At 52.1% G+C, this 21,493-nt stretch overlaps 1 protein-coding gene across 2 annotated transcripts; it reads right to left on the reverse strand.

Annotated features, from left to right (window-relative positions):
• Nucleotides 1-742: 742 nt before the first annotated feature.
• On the reverse strand, nt 743-21,450 carry C7H19orf47 (chromosome 7 C19orf47 homolog). Of its 2 annotated transcripts, XM_044257306.1 has the most exons (12): nt 21,379-21,450; nt 19,931-20,037; nt 18,842-18,974; nt 16,515-16,567; nt 12,521-12,608; nt 12,261-12,375; nt 10,774-10,855; nt 7,027-7,164; nt 4,948-5,097; nt 3,811-3,881; nt 1,702-2,050; nt 743-1,034 (listed from the first exon to the last, which is right to left on the reverse strand). In XM_044257306.1, the coding sequence occupies exons 3-12, from the start codon at nt 18,889-18,891 to the stop codon at nt 937-939; spliced, it is 1,194 nt and encodes a 397-aa protein (XP_044113241.1). In that variant the 5' UTR covers nt 18,892-18,974; nt 19,931-20,037; nt 21,379-21,450; the 3' UTR covers nt 743-936. The 2 variants fall into 2 exon arrangements, with proteins under 2 accessions (XP_044113241.1, XP_044113240.1); XM_044257305.1 differs by having other exon boundaries at nt 947-2,050.
• Nucleotides 21,451-21,493: the final 43 nt, after the last annotated feature.

The following is a 21,493-nucleotide window of genomic DNA, read 5'->3' on the forward strand; positions in this document are numbered from 1 at the left end:
CTCACCACAGGTCACGAAGCCCCAGGTCATCTGGTCCCTGCCCACTTGCCCCAACAATAGGTGCTCTATGTCAGGCCCTTCACTCCCTGGCCAGCACCCCCAGCACCCCTGGCCTTGCTCCTCTGATCTCAGAGCCTTTGCCCCGGCTGTGTCCCCTGTTGGACCCTCTTCCTCCTACACCTCACACAGCAGCTTCTGACGGTTCCCTACTCAGCCCTTACCTTCTTATCACCAACATCAGAAGTCCCCCTGGCCACTTCTGCTCCTCCCTCCCATTCTCTGGACAGGATGGCCCCTCTCCTGCCACCTCCCTGACTCAGCCACGCAGGCAGGAGCTTGTCTGCTTTCCTCCAGACAGTCTGGCACAGGGCAGGGACTATGTAGCAGTGAACGCGTGTATGACCCAAATGACACGAACCCACTGCCTCACACGGGAGCCTGCAGTTTGGAAAGCCACCAAAAGGCAGAGTGGCAGAACAGGTGAACTACACGGAGCGGGAGGACAGAGTGACAGACCTAGAGCCAGGTGAAGGGAAGAGGACGTCCAACTGAACGATGACCACAACCATGACTCCCCTCAGCTGGGGGCCTGCCCCACAGACATGGCCCAGGTGGAGCCCTGACCTCCAGGGAGTCTGGCCTCCAGAGAGAGAACCCAACCCTTCGTTGCCACCCACACCTACGTTGTGCTTTGTGTGAAAACCAACCCTGTGACTCACTCTGAAGGAGGGGAGGGAAACAGTTTGAAAGTCACAAAAATATATTAAAACAGCCATTTTCTTCTTTTTCTCCGGGCGCTGGCCTCCCTTCCCAGTGACCCTTGCCCACCACCCGCCATGCGCTGTCAGAGAAAAAGATGCCCAGGACAGGAAAACCGAGGCAGCCCGCTGCAGCCCAGGGTCAGGGGCGGTCCCTCCAGCCTGGGCGTGAGGGCGGCTAACAGTCTCTACAGGCTCGACGCCACCGCCGACGAGGGGGCCGCTGGGAGGCTGGAGGCGCAGGAGGGTCAGGCAGGACGCAGCGCACAGTCGGGCCTTGCCACAGGGACAGAAAACAGAAGAGAAATGAACAGTGTGAAGAGAGGGAGAGACAGAGAAGTTAAAGGAGCGGGCAGAGGGGACAGAGGGGGCAGAGGGGAAGTCGGGATATGGGCAAGGTGGGGGGACTCTGGGGAATGGGAAGGCTGGGGAGCTGGGGTGGACACAGCAGATGCTGCCAGGGGGCAGGAGGGGGAACGGAGGTGGGAAAAGAGCGCTTGGCTCTGGGTGCGGTAGAAAAGTGGGTCCTGCCAAAGGCCACAGTCAGAGAGGAGAGAGCAAAGGACATGAAAAAGGAAAGTCCTAGAGCAGCAAGGCCTGGCCACAGCGACCATCTCGGTCTCAGAACACTGGGGTGAATTCCCAGAAAGCTTGGGCCGGCTCGAATGCCTGAGGGAGACAAGCAGTGTCATCCGGGAGCCAGCAGGGGGAGCCAGCAGAGGGCCGGGCGCAGCCTCACGGGAGCCTCCGCCGCTGGAGCCAGGAGTGTGGAGAGGGGCCTGGGCCCCGCCCAGAGGCTAGAAGGTCCTGCGGCCCAGTCTTTTGAACACGCTCACTGTGCCTGCATGGTCCATCTGGGCACCCAGGCCCTCACTGGAGCTGCTCCCCCGGGGCCCCACAAGAGTCCTCTTAATGGTGACCTTGACCTCAGCCAAGGACTTACTCTTGGTGCTTGTGACCTGGCTGTCCTGGGCCTCGGGCACAAGGGCAGCCTTGCCCAGTCTCTGGATGATGCTGACTTTGGACAGGGACTCCGGCTTCCTCTCAAGCCCAGGGCGTGAGGAAAGGGCCAAGCGCCGCAGTGTTGGCGTGGCAGCTGTCGTGGCCGAGCTTGTGGCCTTGGCTTTGATAGTCAGTGCTGGCTGGGGACTGGGCTTCACCGGGCCCCGGCCCAGCTTCTTCAGGACCCCAGCATACTGCAGGACAGAGCTGCTGCTGTCATTGTCGCTGTCCCAAGCCAGATCCTCGTCCGTCTCTGGGGTAGCCCCGAGGCGGCTGAAGACTCCTGTGGGCTGCAGGGGTCAGAGACGAAACAAATGAGTCATTTAGTCATTCAACATGCATATGCACAGAGCTGTCTCACTGTTCCTGGCCTCGCTGGGAGAAACACCCATGGTGACATGGTGACACCCTAGCCAGTGGTGAGAGCCATGACAGGACATCCAGGGAGCTGGCAGAGCCCAAAGGAGTCTCCTGACCTTGGCTGAAGTTCAGGAGAGACTCCCTGGACGAGGGACACCTGAGATGAGATCTGAAAGTTCCGGCATGTAAGTCTAACAAAGGTGGGAAGACAAAGGGCGGGCCACGTACAGTGAGAAGACCATTTGCCAAGGTCGACAGGGGAACACAACAAAAGACAAATTTGGTCATTCACTCAACAAGTGTCTCCCAAGTCCTGACTGTCCCTGGCCCTGGGCTCAGGGGGCTCACAGTCCAGTGAGGGAGACAGACCTGGCAGCGGAAATGACACAAACAACTCCCTAATTATGACAGTAACGCGCTCTCTGGAAGAGATGGGAGTGCTGGCAAAGAGACTGGGAAGCCTTGCCTCCTCCAGGAGTTCAGGGACACCTTGTCCGAGGTGCTGATGTGTAAGCTGGGCCCTCACGGATGAGTGGGGATGAGTGGGCCAAGAGCAGAGCAAGGGCCAAGCCCCCAAGGCAGGAATAAGAATCCTAAGTATGGAGCGCTCACTCTGTGCTAAGTAAGCTCTTCACATGGCTGTATCTTCTAGCCACGAGAGCCCGACTGTTACTATCATGCTCGCGATTAAGATTCTAGGAGGTGAGAAAGGTCAGGTAAGCCCTGGTGAGCAAGTGATGGAGAGGCAGGAAACGCAGCCAGGAGCCCTGGCGCAGTTCACGGAAGGTGACACCTAGAGCATGCCTAACCATGCATCAGACGCCCCAGCACCGTGCAGTGCAGCTCAGCTCATCCTCACAACGGGGTGGGTATGAGACAGATAAGGAAACCGAGGTACAAGAAGCTTAAGTGAGGGGCGCCTGGGTGGCTCAGTGGGTTAAGCCGCTGCCTTCGGCTCGGGTCGTGATCTCAGGGTCCTGGGATAGAGTCCCGTATCGGGCTCTCTGCTCAGCGGGGAGCCTGCTTCCTCCTCTCTCTCTGCCTGCCTCTCTGCCTGCTTGTGATCTCTGTCAAATAAATAAATAAAATCTTAAAAAAAAAAAAAAAAAAAGAAGAAGCTTAAGTGACATGGCCAAGGCCATGCAGCCAGGGAGTGAGCTGGATTCACACCGGGCAGGGCTCAGGCATGGGCTCCTAACCACACACCATCCTGGGGGCCTGCAGGCCAAGGCAAGGAGGGTGGTGTTCATCCTGACCGTGCTGAAAAGCATGACGGGGGTGGGTAGGAGGCCTGGCGTGGACGTGGTCACACACTGCTGCTGTGGGGGAAGGGCAGGAGATGGGGAGAGGTGGCAGATCAGGGACAACAGACAGAGCCTTCACTGAAGCCAGCCTGGAACGGGGGCACCGGGGCATCCCTGAGACAGGGCCTAGGACAGGAGTCCCTCCAGAGGAAAGATGCCAAGGCCAGTCTGGGACACGGAGGTGGAAGCGGCCCGAGGGCAGCAGGCAGGAGTTGGCCAGACCCCAGGCACTGGAAATGAGGAGAGAAGTTGAGGTGCAAAGAAGGGAACTAAGGCTGTCCAGGTGGGTAAGACGGTGCAGGGAGTATGAGGGGTTAGATATGGGATCAACACCCGCAAGGAAGACAATTAGAGAACTTCAGGTGGTTTCCCCATTCCCAACTCACTTTATTCCCCGTCGTCGTGTCTGCCTTGGTCTCGGCACCGAGGCGGTCAAACACAGATGTCCTCTGGAGACCTGGGAGGGAAGTGAGCCCTCAGCCAGCACCTGCTGAGCCACGCACGGAGCCCAGGCCTGGCCAAGCGTCACGCATGGTACAGACAAGGGAGGGCAGACATGGCCAGTCCAGGCCCAGGCAGCTCTGGTCCACGCAGGCACAGGCTCTGTGTCTACGCCCTGGCTAATAGTGACCCACACGTCTCTGGCTAGTACAAAATCCACTGAAATTGACTCTTGGGCTCCTTGAGGCTGTACAAGTTCGAAATGTGTGTATGTGTGGGAAGGGTTCTTAATCCTTACTTGTTCCCCTCACTCTTTTGGGGGTCATGGGCCTCTGAGAGCCTACTGACTGGTGGTAAGCTCTCTCTCTACATCCCAACCCAAATGACCATTGAAAGAATGTTTATTAAATCACGATATACAAATATGATGCAACTACTAAATGATCATTAAAAAGAGTTAAAGCCTGAGTGGGTCAGTCAGTTAAGTGTCTGCCTTCAGCTCAAATCATGAGCCCAGGGTCGTGGGATTAACCCCGCCATCAGGCTCCCTGCTTCTCCCTCTCTCCGTACCCCCAACCCCCACTCATGCTCTCTCTGTCTCTCCCCCCTAACAACAACAAAAAATTCCTAAAAAAAAAAAAAAAAGTTCTACAATAATACCTACAAAATGATGCTATTTGTGGTTTAAAACAAACTACCTATATGGGTCTATGTACAAACACATGAAGGCGAGCTCACACTGGTCTGGGTAGGGTAATGATGGCCTGGGCTATGGGACTGAGGGGACAGAGTTCGGCGGTACTGTATGTTCTTCCACACCATATGAGTGTTTTTCCATGAAGACACAAACACTATTCTAAAAGGAACCCTGTGGGGAAGACCCCCTCTATACCCCAGCTATGGACAGAACCTCAACCAGGCTCCTCTGGCTCATGACGGTTCCTATGCTTCGGGCACCTGCCCCCTGGATCTCACTAGAGCCTGCCTCTCGGCCAGTGCCTGCAGGGCCTGACCAACCCTGCACCACACAACTAAGGGAAATGCAGTCTCGATGCCAAAGGGCATCCCTGCCAGGTCGATACCTTTTGCTGCCTGCTGCTGCTCCAGGATCTTGCGGGTCCGGGGGGTGGTGCCTTTGGGCATGTTGATGATGTACTTCCCCTCCATCTCAGCAGTGACCCGGCGCCGCTTGGTGGGAACAGCCAGACTCTCCTCCTCCCGGCGGGCCAGGGCTGATGGGGAGGAGGGGGATGGTGAGCATCTTCTGGGATAGAATGTGCTCCTGGGTTGGGGGCTGGACGCACTGTGAAGGGCACAAATGTGCCCTTTATCTCCATGTGTTTGAATGACTGCAATCCCTTATCTTCCCAACCACTGTAGACTTTGAACCACCAAGAGATTCAGGGGTCTAGGCACAACAGGGTTGCCAGTGGTGCTCAGAATCCCCCCGTGGCGGCTGGCCTCTCAGGGCTCCCTGTGGCTCTGTCCCTGCCCCCAGTAGGCTGACCTCCCAGCCTAGCTGGGAAGGGGGAAACTGCTGGCTGATGGAATGGTTCAAGAGCTCCATCTAGATAGAGCTTTCATTTGTGTGATCATTTTTTTTTACATTAATCAAACTGGGGGCACCTGGGTGGCTCAGTCATTAATCGTCTGCCTTCGGCTCAGATCATGATCCCAGGGTCCTGGGATCAAGCCCCACATCTGGCTCTCTCCTTGGCAGGAAGCCTGCTTCTCTCTCTCCCACTCCCCTGCTTGTGTTCCCTCTCTCGCTGTATCTCTCTCTGTCAAATAAATAAAATCTTTAAAATTAATCAATTAACCAAACTGTACACTTACAATTTGTGCTCTGTACATAAGTAAATTATAAATCACTTAGATGTAAAAAAACAAATGAATCTCCTCAACACATTTGAGCTGGTCACTCCCAGGCTCGTCATCTTTTCAATACTTCAGAAATTAATCTTGGGGGTACCTGGGTGGCTCAGTGGGTTAAAGCCTCTGCCTTCAGCTCAGGTCATGACCCCGGGGTCCTGGAATCAAGTCCCACATCGGGCTCTCTGCTCAGCAGGGAGCCTGCTTCCCCCTCTCTCTCTCTGCCTGCCTCTCTGACTACTTGTGATCTCTGTCTGTTAAATTAATTAATTAATTAATTAATTTTTAAAAAAATAAAAAAAAATTAATCTTAACTTTCTTGCTCATGACACACAAATCAAAAAGGCCAGCAATGGGGAGGAGGTGCGGGAGCACAGGGTGTGATGGGGCCGAGCATCAGAATAACCAAGCTCCCTCCCTAGGCCTCGGTTTCCACTTGTGCCAAGATTTTTGCTGTGGGGGTGGGTCCAACAAAGGCAGAGCAGTGGGGCACACAGGAGGAGGGCTTGGAAGCCCAAAGGCCGGTGTTCCTATTCCCAGGTTTCAAGCTGAGACCTGGAAGAGGAACAGAGGCCAAGCACAAAAAAGTCTTTGGTGGAAGAGTGTGCTGGGAGAAGGGATCATCAGGGCAAGGGACCATGGTGGGAAGGAGCCTGGAAGGGACCCGAGGGAGAGAGCCAGGGGAAGACACGCCGGAGAAGGAGTCACATTATACAGAGCCTGTAAGGCCATGCGGGAAGATGTTTTTATTACTGGGACAGTGGGAAGCTCTGGAGAGTTCTAGCCCAGGGTGAGAGGATCAGGTCAAAGGTCTGGAAGGATCCTCCTGGTTGCTGAGAGGAAACGGTGTTTTCTGGACCTCTGACCCCTGCACCAAGCACAGGGCCTGGCACTAGTGTGGGCCTCGGTGAGCATCTGTGAAAACAGACTGAGCCCCTGTAATCCGCAGCACTATACTAAACACTTGAGCCTTTATGAAGATGTTAATGTCAACGTTAAGTGTTCTTTCCACAATACAAAATAAACAAAAAATTGAAAACGACAGAACTAACCACTAAGAACCGCAGTGCACTGGCAGGTACACAGTCTCAAGAGCTTCCCACTGTCCCCATTCTACAGACTGGGAAAGCAAGGCCCACAGAGGCGCAGGGGCTTGACCAACCCTCAACTCTCTGGACACGCTGTGGTCTTCAAAGCACCTTGTGATCTTGGGCACGTGACCTCCAAAGACCATCCGCCAACCCACCCTCACCCCTAGCTCCTCCCACCATCTGCCCACATCCCCTCACCGGCAGCCTTGGCGCTCTTTGCTGCCATCTTGTTGGACACAGTGACCGAGATCTTGGAGGTGCTGGTGTCCGGCCGCCTGGGGGGAGTGCCGGGAGGGGAGTCGCGGTTCAGGCTGTTGGCGATCATTCGAGAGGCAGCTACACGGAAGAAAGGGGAGAGTCCAGTCATGCTAGGGGCCCCGGGATGGAGGCCAGAATGGTGAAGGCAAACCTTGGGAATGAATGGGGAAGGGGTAGCTGGAGTCATGCTGGGGCTGCACGGCCATGATGGGGGTTGGCCAGTCTAACCAGGAGCGGGCCCACCCCTCACTGCGTGAGGGCCTTTCTAAGGCCCTAGACCAGACTGGTTCCTGTCACATCTCTCCCAAGCTCCTCTCCCGGCTCCGCTTCAGCTAAGCTGGTCTGGGGATATTCCTCACCCAGCAAGCGTGCACCTCTTCCTAGCACACGCTGTTCCCTCGACTGGGCATGCAGTTCCCCGAGGACCAACCAGCTCGCTCTGGCTCTTCACTCAGGTCTCCTCTCCGAGGGCACCTCCCCAGAGAAAGTTTCCCAGACCACTCCACCAATCTCCACCGGCCCGACCCTGCAGTAGGCTTGCTTTTGCTTCATAACCCTAAGTCCTGCTTGACACTAAATGACATGGATGTCTCCTGGGGGACATGTCTCACGGATGTCTCCCTTGAGTATGCAGGCCCCACCAGGAGACAAAGGCTGTTTATTTCTGTATCCCCAGGGGCTGCGACAGTTCCTGGTGCTTCACACGTCCTCAGTAAACATCTACTGCAAAAAATGAACCCTCTCACGGAAAATCCCAACATCCCTACTAGAAGAGGATCTACTACAAGTCCATCTTATAGGTGGCGTGGGAAGGACAAGGGTCTTGTCTCCAGCGCAGTGTTCCTGGTTTTAGGGCCCAGATCTCAAAAGCTCTTGGGGAAGAGCTTCATGATGCCCGGCTCACCCCACAGGCCCGGTGCTCCCCACTCCCACCTCCACCAACTTTCAGGTATGGGTATTCTAGCCTACCCACCCCCCAAAGCCTTCCCTTTTTCTGCTATGTGCTGCCTCTCAAAACCTAATGAAGTCCCCCACCATGACTCTGAATGCATTACACAATTATATGTTGCTTGCTTGGTTTTGAAATTATAACTACAGCATACAGGAAAAACAGACCACTTAACAGAAAGTCAACTCCCACGTACCCACCACCCAGGTCAAGAACCGGAGCCTGCCCCAAGTGCTGTGATGAGCCCTGGCTGTTATGTGAAACTGGTAAGTAACTGAACACTACAACTGAAACTAATGATGTACCATAAGTTGGCTTATAATTTAATTTTAATTAAATTTTAATTTTAAAAAAAGAAGAAGAAAAAGAATTGGAGCTTTCTGAAGTCTGGGGATTGGCCCTTCCTGATCAGACCTCCTCCTTCCCCCTACCAGGGAAAAATGGTTGGTTTCCAGCCCTGCTCACTCCCCTGATAATGACGGGCATATACACTTCCACAATTTTTCCAAAACTTTTTTTCGGACAGCTCTGAAGCCAGATAGGGTGGCTTTCTGGTGAGCTGGGCAGAACCTCCCAGGATGACTGGGATGATCTGTGATAGAAAGTGAACAGTAGAGAGGCCCTGCCTCCTGCAATGTACCCAGAGGGAAACGTCTTGCTTGAAAGGAATAAGGGATACGATGTTTCCTCATGACAGGTAAGCGCCATTTGGGTGGAAGAAAAAAAAACTCTGCCTTTGCCCTAATGACTCTAAGCTGTAGTTCAATGTCAGATGCACACAGATACAGACACATATATTAGAAAGCATATATTCTGAAGTGTATACAAGTGAGCGTACCAAGAATGCTGTTCTGGGACATTCTTCTGCACTCCCTTTCTTTCTTTGTCTGCTTCTCCTACTCCTCCCGACTGCCTATTTTCTCCACTAGTATTTTTGTTGGTTTTAATTTTTTTTAAGATTTTATTTATCTATTTGACAGACAGAGATCACAAGTAGGCAGAGAGGCAAGTGGAGAGAGAGAGGGAAACAGGCTCCCCACTGAGCAGAGAGCCTGATGTGGGGCTCGATCTCAGAACCCTGAGAACACGACCTGAGTCGAAGGCAGAGGCTTAACTCACTGAGACACTCAGGTGCCCCTGTTAGTTTTAATTTTTAAAATTTGTTTTAAACAAAGGCATTCAGAAGGCTATACAAAAATATATACTGTCTGACTTCAGTTATGTACACTTGACAGACTAGCAAAAAAGACTAACAAAAACAGACCATCTCTGCTGTGAGGCATTAGGGTAATGGGTGCCCTGGAGAAGGGGGGAGTGATGCTGGTCAGGTTTTTGTTTCTGGATTTGGATGCTGCCGGTTACACGGCTGCTACGCCTGTGGAAAGTGATTCAGCTGTACCTTCGTGATCATATGTAAGTTCAGGCAGACTGTTGCAGCAAAGAACCCCAATTTGTTCAGTCTCCCTCTGTCCATGCCCTTGGTTGGCACTGCCCACACCAACACTGGGCTTAGCCACGTGACGGGCTTTGGCAAATGGGAAAAGAGCAAGTGTTACACAAGCAGAACCTTAAGAGGTGCTCTGCACACTGGGGCCCGCCCTCTCCTGCTGCTCTAGGGCACCCTGCGATTGGCCCCATGTGGACGAGCCCGGGCACGCCTGCAGGAATACAAGGGACGTGTGGCCCGGTCACATCTGTGGGCCCAGATGACATCAAGCCAACCACCAGATGTGTGAGTCAGGCCATGCTAGATCACCCAGCCTCCACCAAGCTGCTAGGTGACCACTGAGATCTACTGAGCTGGCCCAGAGCACAACAGACCAGCCAGGACATAAAATCATGAGAAATAAAAGTCTGTGCCTGAAACCAGTTTGGGGCTCGTTAAGCAGCAAAGGCTAATATGCATATTAAATTTTTAAAATTTATTCTTCTTTAAAAAGGTATCACACTGCTGAAAAAAACCCAAATGTGTAAATACCATTCGTTCTCACCATTCATTGATTCCCTATTTGCAAATTCACCTCTTCGCTAAGACTGATTTGTAACCCCCAAACCAAAACCCGTGTTAAGTGTTTTTGCTGTTTAAAATGGCCCCCAAGGGCGCCTGGGTGGCTCAGTGGGTTAAAGCCTCTGCCTTCAGCTCAGGTCATGATTCCAGGGTTCTGGGGTTGAGCCCCACATCGGGCTCTCTGCTCAGCGGGCAGTCTGCTTCTCCTCTTTCTCTCTGCCTGCCTCTCTGCCTACCTGTGATCTCTGTCAAATAAATAAAATCTTAAAATAAAATAAAATGGCCCCGAAGAAGAGTGGCAAAGTGCTTTCTAGTATTCCCAAGTGATGTTCCTTACAGAGAAAATATATGTGTTAGATTAGCTTTGTCCAGGCACGCATTACAGAGCTGCTGGCCATGAGCTCAATGTGAACGCGCCAGCAACATATGACAAATGAAACGTCTTTACAGAAACATACATAAAGTAAGGTCTGTGTTGATCGGTTGACAAAAGTGTTGTAAGAAGAGGCTTGCAGGAACCTAACCTTTTATTTCCTCTAGGAGCAACGACCCGGCACTCGCTCATTCAGTGTTCACAGTTTCTTTACGGAACAGAACTGCCACCAGTGAAAATCGGTGGCCGAGAGAACCTCTCGGTGGCCTTGTTTCACCCCTGCAGACTCCGGGTGTGTCGCCTTTAGAGCTAAAGTGTAGGGCTAAAGGGAAGGAACTCTAGGTAGGTGGGACTCACCGCTAGAGGCACCTCGGCGGATCTCGCCAGGGAGGGGGCTGGGGCTGCAGGGCACGGACTCAGTGGCAGCTTTGCACATGTCCTGTGGTCGGGGGAGAAAGAAGAGCCAAACAGGTGTCTGGGTTACACAGGGACGAGGGCACAGGTAGGGGAAAAGAAACCTGAGCAGCACTGGGAGGATGAGAGCCTGAGCTGTTAGAGAAGAGATTTCAGAACTTTCACTCCTCACCACGAGAAGGCAGAGGACAGACCCAAACTGAGAGATGTTCTGCGAAACACCTAACTGGGACTCTTCACAACTGTCAAGATCATCAATCACCTGGGAAGACTATGGAACTGTCACAGAGTCACGAAGACTAAAGGAAAGGTTAGGAGACACAAATAAAAGCAAGGTGGTATTGTGGAGCAGAAAGAGGATATGGGAGGCACCTGGGTGGCTCAGTGGGTTAAAGCCTCTGCCTTCAGCTCATGATCCCAGGGTCCTGGGATGGAGCCCTGCATCAGGCTCTCTGCTCAGCAGGGAGCCTGCTTCCTCCTCTCTCTGCCTGCCTCTCTGCCTACTTATGATCTGTCTGTCAAATAAATAAATAAAATCTTTAAAAAAAAAAAAGAGGATATGGGGGCAGGGGGCGCCTGGGTGGCTCAGTGGGTTAAAGCCTCTGCCTTCAGCTCGGGTCATGATCTCGGGGTCCTGGGATCGAGCCCCGCATCGGGCTCTCTGCTCATCTGGGAGCCTGCTTCTTCCTCTCTCTCTGCCTGCCTTTCTGCCTACTTGTGATCTCTCTCTGTCAAATAAATAAAATCTTTTAAAAAATCATAATAAAATAAAATGTATAAAGAATGGAGACAGGGAATGGCAGGCTATGGTAAGACCTGGTAAGTGTCAGCTAAAGATTCAATGAGCTCTTCATTCCAGGTCTGGTGCTCGGTGCCACACACGCTATCTGGTAGGTGGCCACCGCTCCCCTACGCAGCAGTGCAGTGTGAAAAGCCTGTTTCAGAGAGACTGTGGGGGGAGGAGTGATCTCCACTTGTCTAAGGTCACTGTAAGTGGAGGGGCCAAGAATGGAATAACCATGTTGTTGGCCCGGTGACTGCCTGAGTCCCCCAGGGGGAGCTCCTGTCCTGGGGACAGAGAAGAGCCCTGCTAAAGCTGATTAACATGAGGAAGATGAGAACTAGTAATGGAAAGAGAGCCTCTACCAAGATCCCACTATTTACACTGGGGGCTTTTTATACTGGCGCTTTCTTTAACTTAATGCTTACAACCACCCTGTGAGATAGGTCTACCTATCTACATTCTACCAATGGAATAAGAAAGGCTCAGAGAGATTAGGCAACATGTCCAATGTCACACAGCAAATGGTACAACCAGCCTTGGAACTCAGGTCTGCCTGCTTTTGCTTCCAAGACTCCTGCTGACTCTGGTACAGGGCCCCCCACTGCACCCTAAACCCAGAGATCAAGGGGCTGGGCAGCACACCCACCTGGCGGTGCACCACCTTGGCATGCTTGAGGATGGCAATGATGTCGCCCACCACAGTCACGCCCAGCTCATTCATGATCTCTTTGTTGAGATCCAGCAGCATGCTCTTCTGGATCCTGTGGGGGAGGGTCAGCAGTGAGGCCACAAGCAGGCCAGGACAGATGGGCTAGCCAGCTCCCGTCTCCACCGCCCCCCCCCCGCCTCCTCCCTTCCTCTCCCCTTCTCTCACCAAGTTGCACTCTGTCCCCTAGGCCCCCTTACCTATTATCCACAAACATCACCGCGTAATTGACAGCAGGCCCTGGAGGAATGCCGGCTTCCTTAAAGAACTGGATCCACTCAGAAGTGGCTGGGGGATGGACAGGGCTCGTTATTCCCATTATTCCCTCCAGAGAAGAGCAGCCGCAAAACCACAACAGCAGCGGCTCCCACATATTAAATGCTCACTGCACGCCAGGCCCCGGCCAAGCGTTTCCCTCGAACAGTGTAACTCAGCCTGCCCGCAACCCTGCGAGCAGCTCGCAGCATTAGGCCTCCCTCCCTCTGCCAAGGAGGAGACTGAGGCCATGAAGCCCATGTGCTTCTGTCTGACCCTTCTGGTCACAGCTCTGCCCTGGGCCGTGAGGCCCCAAGATCATCTTCACACATGGCCAATGCCCAAGTTCAGGGAGCTGGGACTCTAGGTTCTCTGGCCTGGTCCCCATCGGCAGGCGCAGCTGCTGAGGGTGACAGGATCCACAGGTGAAGGGAAAGAAGGGACACAGAGCCGGCCTACGAACGTCAGCAAGCCCGCCCCTCACCACAGAAGCAGCAAGCATAGGCTTTGGTGCCTGGGTTCAAATTCTGGCTCTGCCAGCTCCTGGCTAAGGGCCTACGGGAAGTTAACGCTTGGGGTCTCCGTTTCCTTGTCCGGAAAGTTAGGATGACACCCAGGAAGGATTTACCGAGGACTTGGCAGGTCCCATTCTAGGCAGGTGGATTCCACTGCACAAGACAACGCCCCCGCCCTCACTGAGCTCACATTCTAGCGATAAGGCGTACATCCTCGGTTCACTGTGCAGAGTCCCCATAAAGGACATGAAATGGCACCTGGCCCAGGGGACAACCTCAACTCATCACAGCTGCTGCCATTATTTTTACTCTGCCACCACTATCAAGCCCAAGGCCCAGACCAGGGACACACCCACCCATGAAGCTTTATTGTTTCTTTCTATTTTTTATTTTTTTTAAGATTTTATTTATCTGGGGACGCCTGGGTGGCGCAGTTGGTTGGACGACTGCCTGTGGCTCAGGGCGTGATCCTGGAGTCCCGGGATCGAGTCCCACATCAGGCTCCCAGCTCCATGGGGAGTCTGCTTCGCTCTCTGATCTGACCTTCTCCTCACTCATGCTCTCTCTCACTGTCTCTCTCTCAAATAAATAAATAAAATCTTTAAAAAAAAAAAATAAAATAATAAAAAAATAAAAAAATAAAAGATTTTATTTATCTGACAGACAGAAATCACAAGTAGGCAGAGAGAAAGGGGGAAGCAGGCTCCCCGCCGAGCAGAGAGCCGGATGTGGGGCTCGATCCCAGGACCCTGGGATCATGACCTGAGCCGAAGGCAGAGGCTTTAACCCACTGAGCCAACCGGGTGCCCCGCTTTATTGTTTCTAAACTTTTCTGTTTTAGCCTCTTGGGTGTGACCTTCAAATTCACCCTGGTCTGGCCAATGGCTGTTAGATAAGATCACTGATTCGGAGAACTTCCTTTTCACATTTTAACATGTCTGAAACTAGGAGCCACCTCACAGTCAAGGGTTTCACTGGCGAAACTTTTCTTTCTCATTGTATACAGCTTGAAACCCCAACAATCAAAATATGAAATTTGCTACTGCTATGCCCATTTTGCTTATAAGACCACTGAGGCACAGAGTGGGGAAAGAGACTCTGGTCTCTTCTGAAGGTGACTTCAGGGCTCGGGCGCAGGCCTGGGACCATCCTTCTGCCTACCTAGCCACAGGCCCATCTCCCCAGCACTGCAGCAGGTGAAGATCATGCCCTAAGGACTTCTGCCACAAGCCCAGGGGACAGGGGGCCTTTTTCTGCCTCACAGAGGCACTATCCACCTGCCCAGGCATGGGGCCCTGGGTTCCATCAGCCAAAGCAGGCAACTTCGTCTGTTAAAAGAAAAACCACATAATGATTCCACTTATATGAAATGTCCAGAATAGGTAAACATCTATAGAGATCTAGAGAGACAGAAAGCAGATCAGTGGTTGCCCGGCAGGATGGTGGGGACAGGAAAAAGAGGGCGATGATTAGTTAATGGGTATGGGTGTCTTGCGGGAAGTGATGAAAAGGTTTTGAAACTGATTGTGCTAATGGCTATAGAACTTGGAACGCAGTATAAAACCACTGTACTATACACTTTATTGTATAAATTGTGAACTGCATCTCAATCACGCTGTTACTAAGGAGGGAAAAGGGGCCACATCATTTGAGGGGGGCTAGCTGCCTGAAGCAAAGTCAAGGAACTGAGAACATCCGCACATCGGGCCCTTGTCATCATTTCATGTCCTACTAAAGAGGAAAATATGCTGCCAAGTGGGGTCCCTGGGTGCTCAGTGGGTTAAGCCTCTGCCTTCGGGTCGGGTCATGGTCTCAGGGTCCTGGGATCGAACCCTGCATTGCATCGGGCCCTCTGCTCAGCGGGGATCCTGCTTCCCCTCCCCCTGCCTGCTTCTCTGCCTACTTGTGATTTCTCTCTCTGTGTCAAATAAATAAAATCTTAAAAAAAAAATACGGTGCCAAGTAAATGGTCAGGAGCGCCCCCCATTCCAGAAAGAGTCAGAGGGGACACACAATGTGTCATGGACTCAGGACACAGCAGGAGACACACACTGGAATATTCACAGCAGCTAGTCTGTTAACAGCCCCAACCCAGAAGCAACGTGGGATCCATGGACAGAAGCAGGGGCAGGAAATACTACACAGCGGCTCAAAGGAAAGACATGGAGAGGATTCCTGGCCCTTGCGTGGAGCAAGAGAACACAGGACATTTCGTTCACCTTAGCTCACAACCAAAGCCTCGGGCATAGGAATATTTTCTGCCTATGCAAGGAGAGGGGTGCCTGGGTGGCTCAGTCGTTAAACTTCTGCCTTCGGCTCAGGTCATGATCTCAGGGTCCTGGGATCCGGCCTCGCATCGGGCTCCCTGCTCAGCGGGAAGCCTGCTTCTCCCTCTCCCATTTCCCTTGCTTGTGTTCCCTCTCTCGCTGTGTCTTCTATCAAATAAATAAATAAAATCTTAAAAAAAAAAAAAAAAAAAAGGCAAGGAGAAATGATCCCAAAATCATGGTTCATTCCCCCTGGAGGAGGGAGAGGGTCGTGATCCTGGTGGGCCCTCAGCGAGGCTGGCAATACTTTATTTCTTGACCTGAATGGTTGCGGTGGGGGGGGGGTTGCCTTTTTTTTTTTTTTAAACATTTGTATTGAACTATAACGTACATACACACAAAAGCACACGTAAGTTGGTAACGTTCAAAAACCAACACATGCACGGAACCAGCCCCTAGATCAAGAAATAAAACATTTCCAACATCCCACAGGCACCCCCCTGCCACCACCACATTCCCTATGTAATGACATCACTCTGTTTTTCGAGGGCCACCGCCACCTTCCCACATGAACTGGTCCTGCCTGTCCCTGTGCTTCATAGAAATGGAATCATAAAGGATGCAGTCCAACGTTTACCTTCTCTCATTGCTCCCATGACCACATAAAGATGTCTTATGTACTTCTCTATATGAACAAATCTCAAAAGAGGTACAAGCTACCCACTAACCTCTGAGCTTTGGCAACCCCAGAGTGCAGAGCTGAAAGAGAAGATAGTGATGAGGCTTACAAGAATCCTAATAGCTGACATTTGTCAGAAGCGTGCCCAAGGTCTGACATGCACTAACCTCCTTAATCCTTACAACATCCCAGGATGTAAGGCCTGTGAGTATCTCCGTTTTACAGGTGAGAAAACCGAGGCTCTGCTGGATTTCACATCACAAGTTCTTTAAGGCTAGACTGTGCCATTGGGAGGCCAAGATACAGAGTGGCTAGGCCCTGGGCAGGCCGCAGCCCCGCCTCCACGGGGTGCTCCGAGAACAGCTGTTCCTCCCAGTGACCTGGCTCTCCCTCCCCCACTTTGGCTCCCCTCCCCAAGGTCATAACTTCAGAAAGGGCAGTGGGGAGGGGAGCCCCGGAGAGAAGCCCACAGACTCACCCATAGTCACTGAGACCATTGTCTCCCCGGGCCCTGGTGCTGCTTCCGAGAGCCTGGAAGAGAGAACAGGGAGAGAGGGCCCATGAGTCGCCGCAGGCTGTGAGTGTGTGTCCCTCGTTGCCTGCCTGCCTGCCTGCCTGCGGGCCAGAGGAGAGTGCCTGAGGGCTCACAGCCCAGGAATAGCCTGAACAGCTGGCAGGAAGTCAGCCTGGGACAGTGCTGCCACCACAGCTCCCGCTGCTGCCTGGGACAAGACTCAGCAACAGCAAATGTCCACAGCTCCATCCCCGCACACCTCAGAAGCTTCTGGCTGGGATAAGAGAGTGAGAGAAGAAAAAAAAGACATCTTCCCCCACAACACACCACGCCGACCCTCACTCAATGCTTTAACCATAAATACCCATTAGTCATCCCTTCATAAATTATTTACTGACAACCTACAAGGTGCGAGGCACAATTCTAGGAGCTAAAGATACTGCCGTGAACAAAAATACAGGGGCGCCTGGGGGCTCAGCGGGTTAAAGCCTCTGCCTTCTGCTCAGGTCCTGATCTCAGGGTCCTGGGATCAAGCCCCAAATCGGGGAGCCTGCTTCCCCCCTCTCTGCCTGCCTCTGCGTACTTGTGATCTCTGTCTGTCAAATAAATAAATAAAATATTTAAAAAAAAAATACAGAGAGTGGCATCTAGGTGGGGACAGAGGAGGAAGGATCAGAGAGTAAACAAGCAAAATGGATCACAATTCGGTGAGTCAGAAAGCCCTCGGTGTCACCCAGAACACAGGGAGGGCCTGGCGAGGGAGGGAGGGGGTTGTGATTCCAAACAGGCTGAAGAGGGGAGACTGCTCTAAAGCGACATTCGGAGACCCCAAAGGAGGCGGAGGAGTGGGCTCTCTGGTTTCACAGAGGAGGAGTGTTCCAGGAGAAGGTACAGCAAGTTCAGCGTCCTGAGCCAGGAGCCCATCCGGCATAGATGCGGGACAGCAGAGAGCCAGGGTGATTATAGTACAGTGAGAGAGGGGACAGCGGGAGGGGGAGAGACAGAGGGAGGAGAGCAAGAGGAGCTGAGGGCAGAGAGGTGGGCCAATACACCACGAGGAGCCTGGTAGGAGAAATGGAAAACCAATGCCTACTTAGGTAAGATGAGCAGGTGCCAGAAAGCTGTTAAGGACATTTCCCCTGAATGTTACTGGACGTCTGGGTGGTTCAGTCAGTTAAGCATCTGTCTCCCGCTCAGTTCATGGTCCCAGGGTCCTGGGATCAAGTCCCAAGTTGGGCTTCCTGCTCAGTGGGGAGCCTGCTTCTCCCTCTCCCTCTGTGCTCCCTCTGCTTGTGCTTTCACTCTTTCTGTCAAATAAATAAAGTCAGGAAGGAAGGAAAAGAAAAAAAAGAAGGAAGGAAGAAAAGAAAGGAAACTAAAGGGAAAAACTTCCTTGCCTGATGATTCACCTCGATCTGCCTCCAGGGCCACTTGGCCTACTCAGCCCTCCCGTCCTTCTTTAGTCCTGCCCTCTCCTCTACGCCCTCTGCTCTCTTCCTTCACTCTGCTCCCTTCTACCCACTCTGGCCCCTGATTCTTTTTTTTTTTTTTTTAGATTTTATTTATTTGAGAGAGAGAGCATGATAGTAGGGGAGGGGACCCAGAGGGACAAGGAGACTCCCCACCGAGCAAGGAGCTCCAGGACCCTGAGATCATGACCTGAACCGAAGGCAGACGCTTAACCAATAGAGCCACCCAGGCGCCCCCCCCGGCCCCCAATTCTGATCCTTCTCCGTCATCCCTCCTCGGCTTGCTCCACAGGGTGCATTAGTCCCTTTCTGCTCACCTTCATACACAATCTGCCCCTCCCTGCCTCCACTCTAATGGTACAACAGAGATGGTATGACAGTAAGGATTCTGGAACCAGACCTCGGGGCTCCTAGCTGGCTCTACTACTTCCCAGCCACGTGGTCTCTGCAAGCTACTTCACCATTCAGGTCTGGTGTCCCCATCTGGAAGTCAAGACCGTACAGATGTTACTTCCCTCAAAGGATGGCTGGAACACCCAATGAACTTTTATGCTCAGAACACCTGAGGCAGTGGCCATGCCCCCTAAGAGTGCAGAAGTATTGGCTAGTCTCACCTCCCAGGCCTCCCGTCTTAGCCGACACCCAGGAGCTTTGCCTGCCTCCCGGTGTTCCACAGAAGCTCTCCTGTGCCTGGAATGCTTTCTTGTCCTGTCCTCCTGGCAAGCTTTCCTTCACTCTGGCTGTCACCGGCTTTGGGAAACTTTCCCAAAGTCCCCAGATGTGGGACTCTCCCCTCTGCCTCCAAGTGGGGCTCATGCTGACCTTCTCTGGCTGCTGTTGCATCTCTTGTTGATGATAAAGACCACAGACATCACTCTGCCCCCGTACTGGACTCCTAAGATCTACTCTGTCTTCTGGATTTTGCCACTGGACAAAGACAAGGCCACCAGCAACTCTGAAAGAGCACGGCATGACGAGTCTTCAATGTGTCACACAGAAAAACAACATGTCACATACCAAGCACTGATCATGAACCAGGACCGGAGCCAGGCCTCCTGCTGACACCTCACTACCTCCTCAGGAGGGAGGACTATTATTAGCCCCATTTTAATCGATGGAAAAAAAACCCGACTCATCGAGGTGCAGTCATTTGTCAAATGCCACATCTACCAAGTGACTTCACTGGGATTCGAAAACAAGTTCTCCCTGATTCCACTGGCCATTTGGTAACTCCTGTTGAAGGCCTATGGTGCCAGGCACTGAGTATACACAGCTCAGTGTCTCCTCATAACCACCTGGGGTGGTTTAAAAAAAAAGTTAGGGGCACCTGGGTGGCTCAGTGGGTTAAGCCTCTGCCTTCAACTCAGGTCATGATCTCAGGGTCCTGGGATCAAGCCCTGCATCGGGCTCTCTGCTCGGCGGGGAACCTGCTTCCCTCCCTCTCTCTCTCTGCCTGCCTCTCTGCCTACTTGTGATCTCTTTCTCTCTCTGTGTCAAATAAATAAAATCTAAAAAAAAACAAAAAAAAGTTAAAAATGATCCCCATGTTGGGTGCCTGGGTGGCTCAGTGGGTTAAAGCCTCTGCCTTCAGCTCAGGTCATGATCCCAGGGTCTTGGGATCGAGCCCCCCATCGGGCTCTCCGCTCAGCAGGGAGCCTGCTTCCTCCTCTCTCTCTGCCTGCCTCTCTGCCTACTTATGATCTCTCTGTCAAATAAATAAATAAATAATGTTTTAAAAAAATGATCCCCATGTTAAAAATGAGAGTGGCAGGTCCAAGGTCACACAGCAAGGAACTGTAGGGCCACGACTTGAACCCAAGTCAGTCCAATGCCTTCGACTAACACTGACTGATAGACTACTACAAGCCAGGCACTGTGGTCAGTCATTTCGAGGTGTCCATTAATGCTTACCAGAAGCCTTTGAGAACTGGTATCCTCTCCCTACAGCGGCAGAAGTCCCCCGGCTGGACTCAATTGCCTCTTTCCTCCATTAAAAGCCCATCTCCAGTGATCACTTTCTGAACAGTGAAAATTGGAACATTAATAATAATAGCAAATGACAGTTTCTAAAACTCATGTAATTACCATATATCAGACTCCCTGGCTAAGCCCTTGAAAGGCTTGGATCTATGTTCTGACTTTGCCACTTCCAAAACCCCACCCTTGGGAGTCAGGGGTTAACCTTAACCTTTCTGGATCTCACTTCCCTCAACTATAAAACAAGAATATAGGAGTATATGTTCTTAAAATGGTTAGAGGGATAAAGTGAGTTCATAAACACCAAGTCCTTAAAACAATGCTGGGCAGATGGTAAGTGCTATGTACATATGCATTAAATAAATCAAACTTTGGTGAGCTAGAGAAAGGGGAGGACAGTCACTGACCTAATGTCAGCCACATGCGAAAGGTAAGCAAAGAACAGAGTACAACCTGACAGGGTCTGTGGGACCATGATAGTCCCTTTTCAATTCTCTTTCAGCTTCTGTCTACAATTTAAATAGACTATTCTGCTTCTGTTGTATTTCAGGTTACATTTTCCTTCCTTTTGCACCCAGCAGTGCTAGTTTTCCCTTAGTAGGCCAATATGAAATTTTCTTCTCAAATTAATTGACTGGAGAAAAATGCATCAGTGCTTTTAAAGAAAAAGAAAAATCTAAATCTATGAGATGGGGCAAAATTAGTCAAATAGGAAGTGGCAGGATGTCCATTTGGCCAATTGCAGATTCCAAGTTTTTCCTATTGCTGTCTCTGAGCTTCCCCCTACTCCGTTCTTCCCTGGAAGTCCCAACAACGCCAATAACTCTCATTACCATTATTAACATAGTCCCAATATATTGAGCATACAGTGCAAAGCCCCATGCTAAGGGATTTACACGCACATTTCACCAGCATCCTCACAACGACACTATGATATAGGACTATTAACTCTCATTGTATAGATTAGGAAAATGAGCTCCAGAGAGGTTCAGGCAAAGACCCACTGCCACAAAGCTGGGCTGGGACTTGCGCAGAAATCGGCGGGCCTCCAATTGCACACTCCCACACCCAGATCTTCCACGCCAAGCGCAAACATTATCATCGCTACAGTATTAACAGTAAAAGTACAGTAACGAAGTGTGCAGTGTGCTAGGCGCTGAACTAGGGTCTCTGACATGCACAAGCAGACCTTCCACTCTAAGCCCTAGGAGGATGCTACGGTCAGATTCTGGCCCCCATTCTACAGAGGAGGAAACTGAGGTTCAGAGAAAGAAGTCGCTTGTCCGGGCCGCACAGCGACGCCGAGCCTGATTCCAGAACTAAGACGCCATCCATCCCCTCCGTATCTTGCCCGTCCCACCACCCCGTGGCCCGCGCCTCACCTGACCCTCCGAGCCCGCGCCCACACGCGCTGCCCGCCCTCCTAGCCCGCCGCGCCAACTGTCAGACCCTCCTCCCTCCGCCCGGCAACCCTCCCCGGAAATACCGCCCTCGCCA

This window comes from Neovison vison, chromosome 7, assembly GCF_020171115.1.
Source record: "Neovison vison isolate M4711 chromosome 7, ASM_NN_V1, whole genome shotgun sequence".
Classification (NCBI taxonomy): Eukaryota; Metazoa; Chordata; class Mammalia; order Carnivora; family Mustelidae; genus Neogale; species Neogale vison.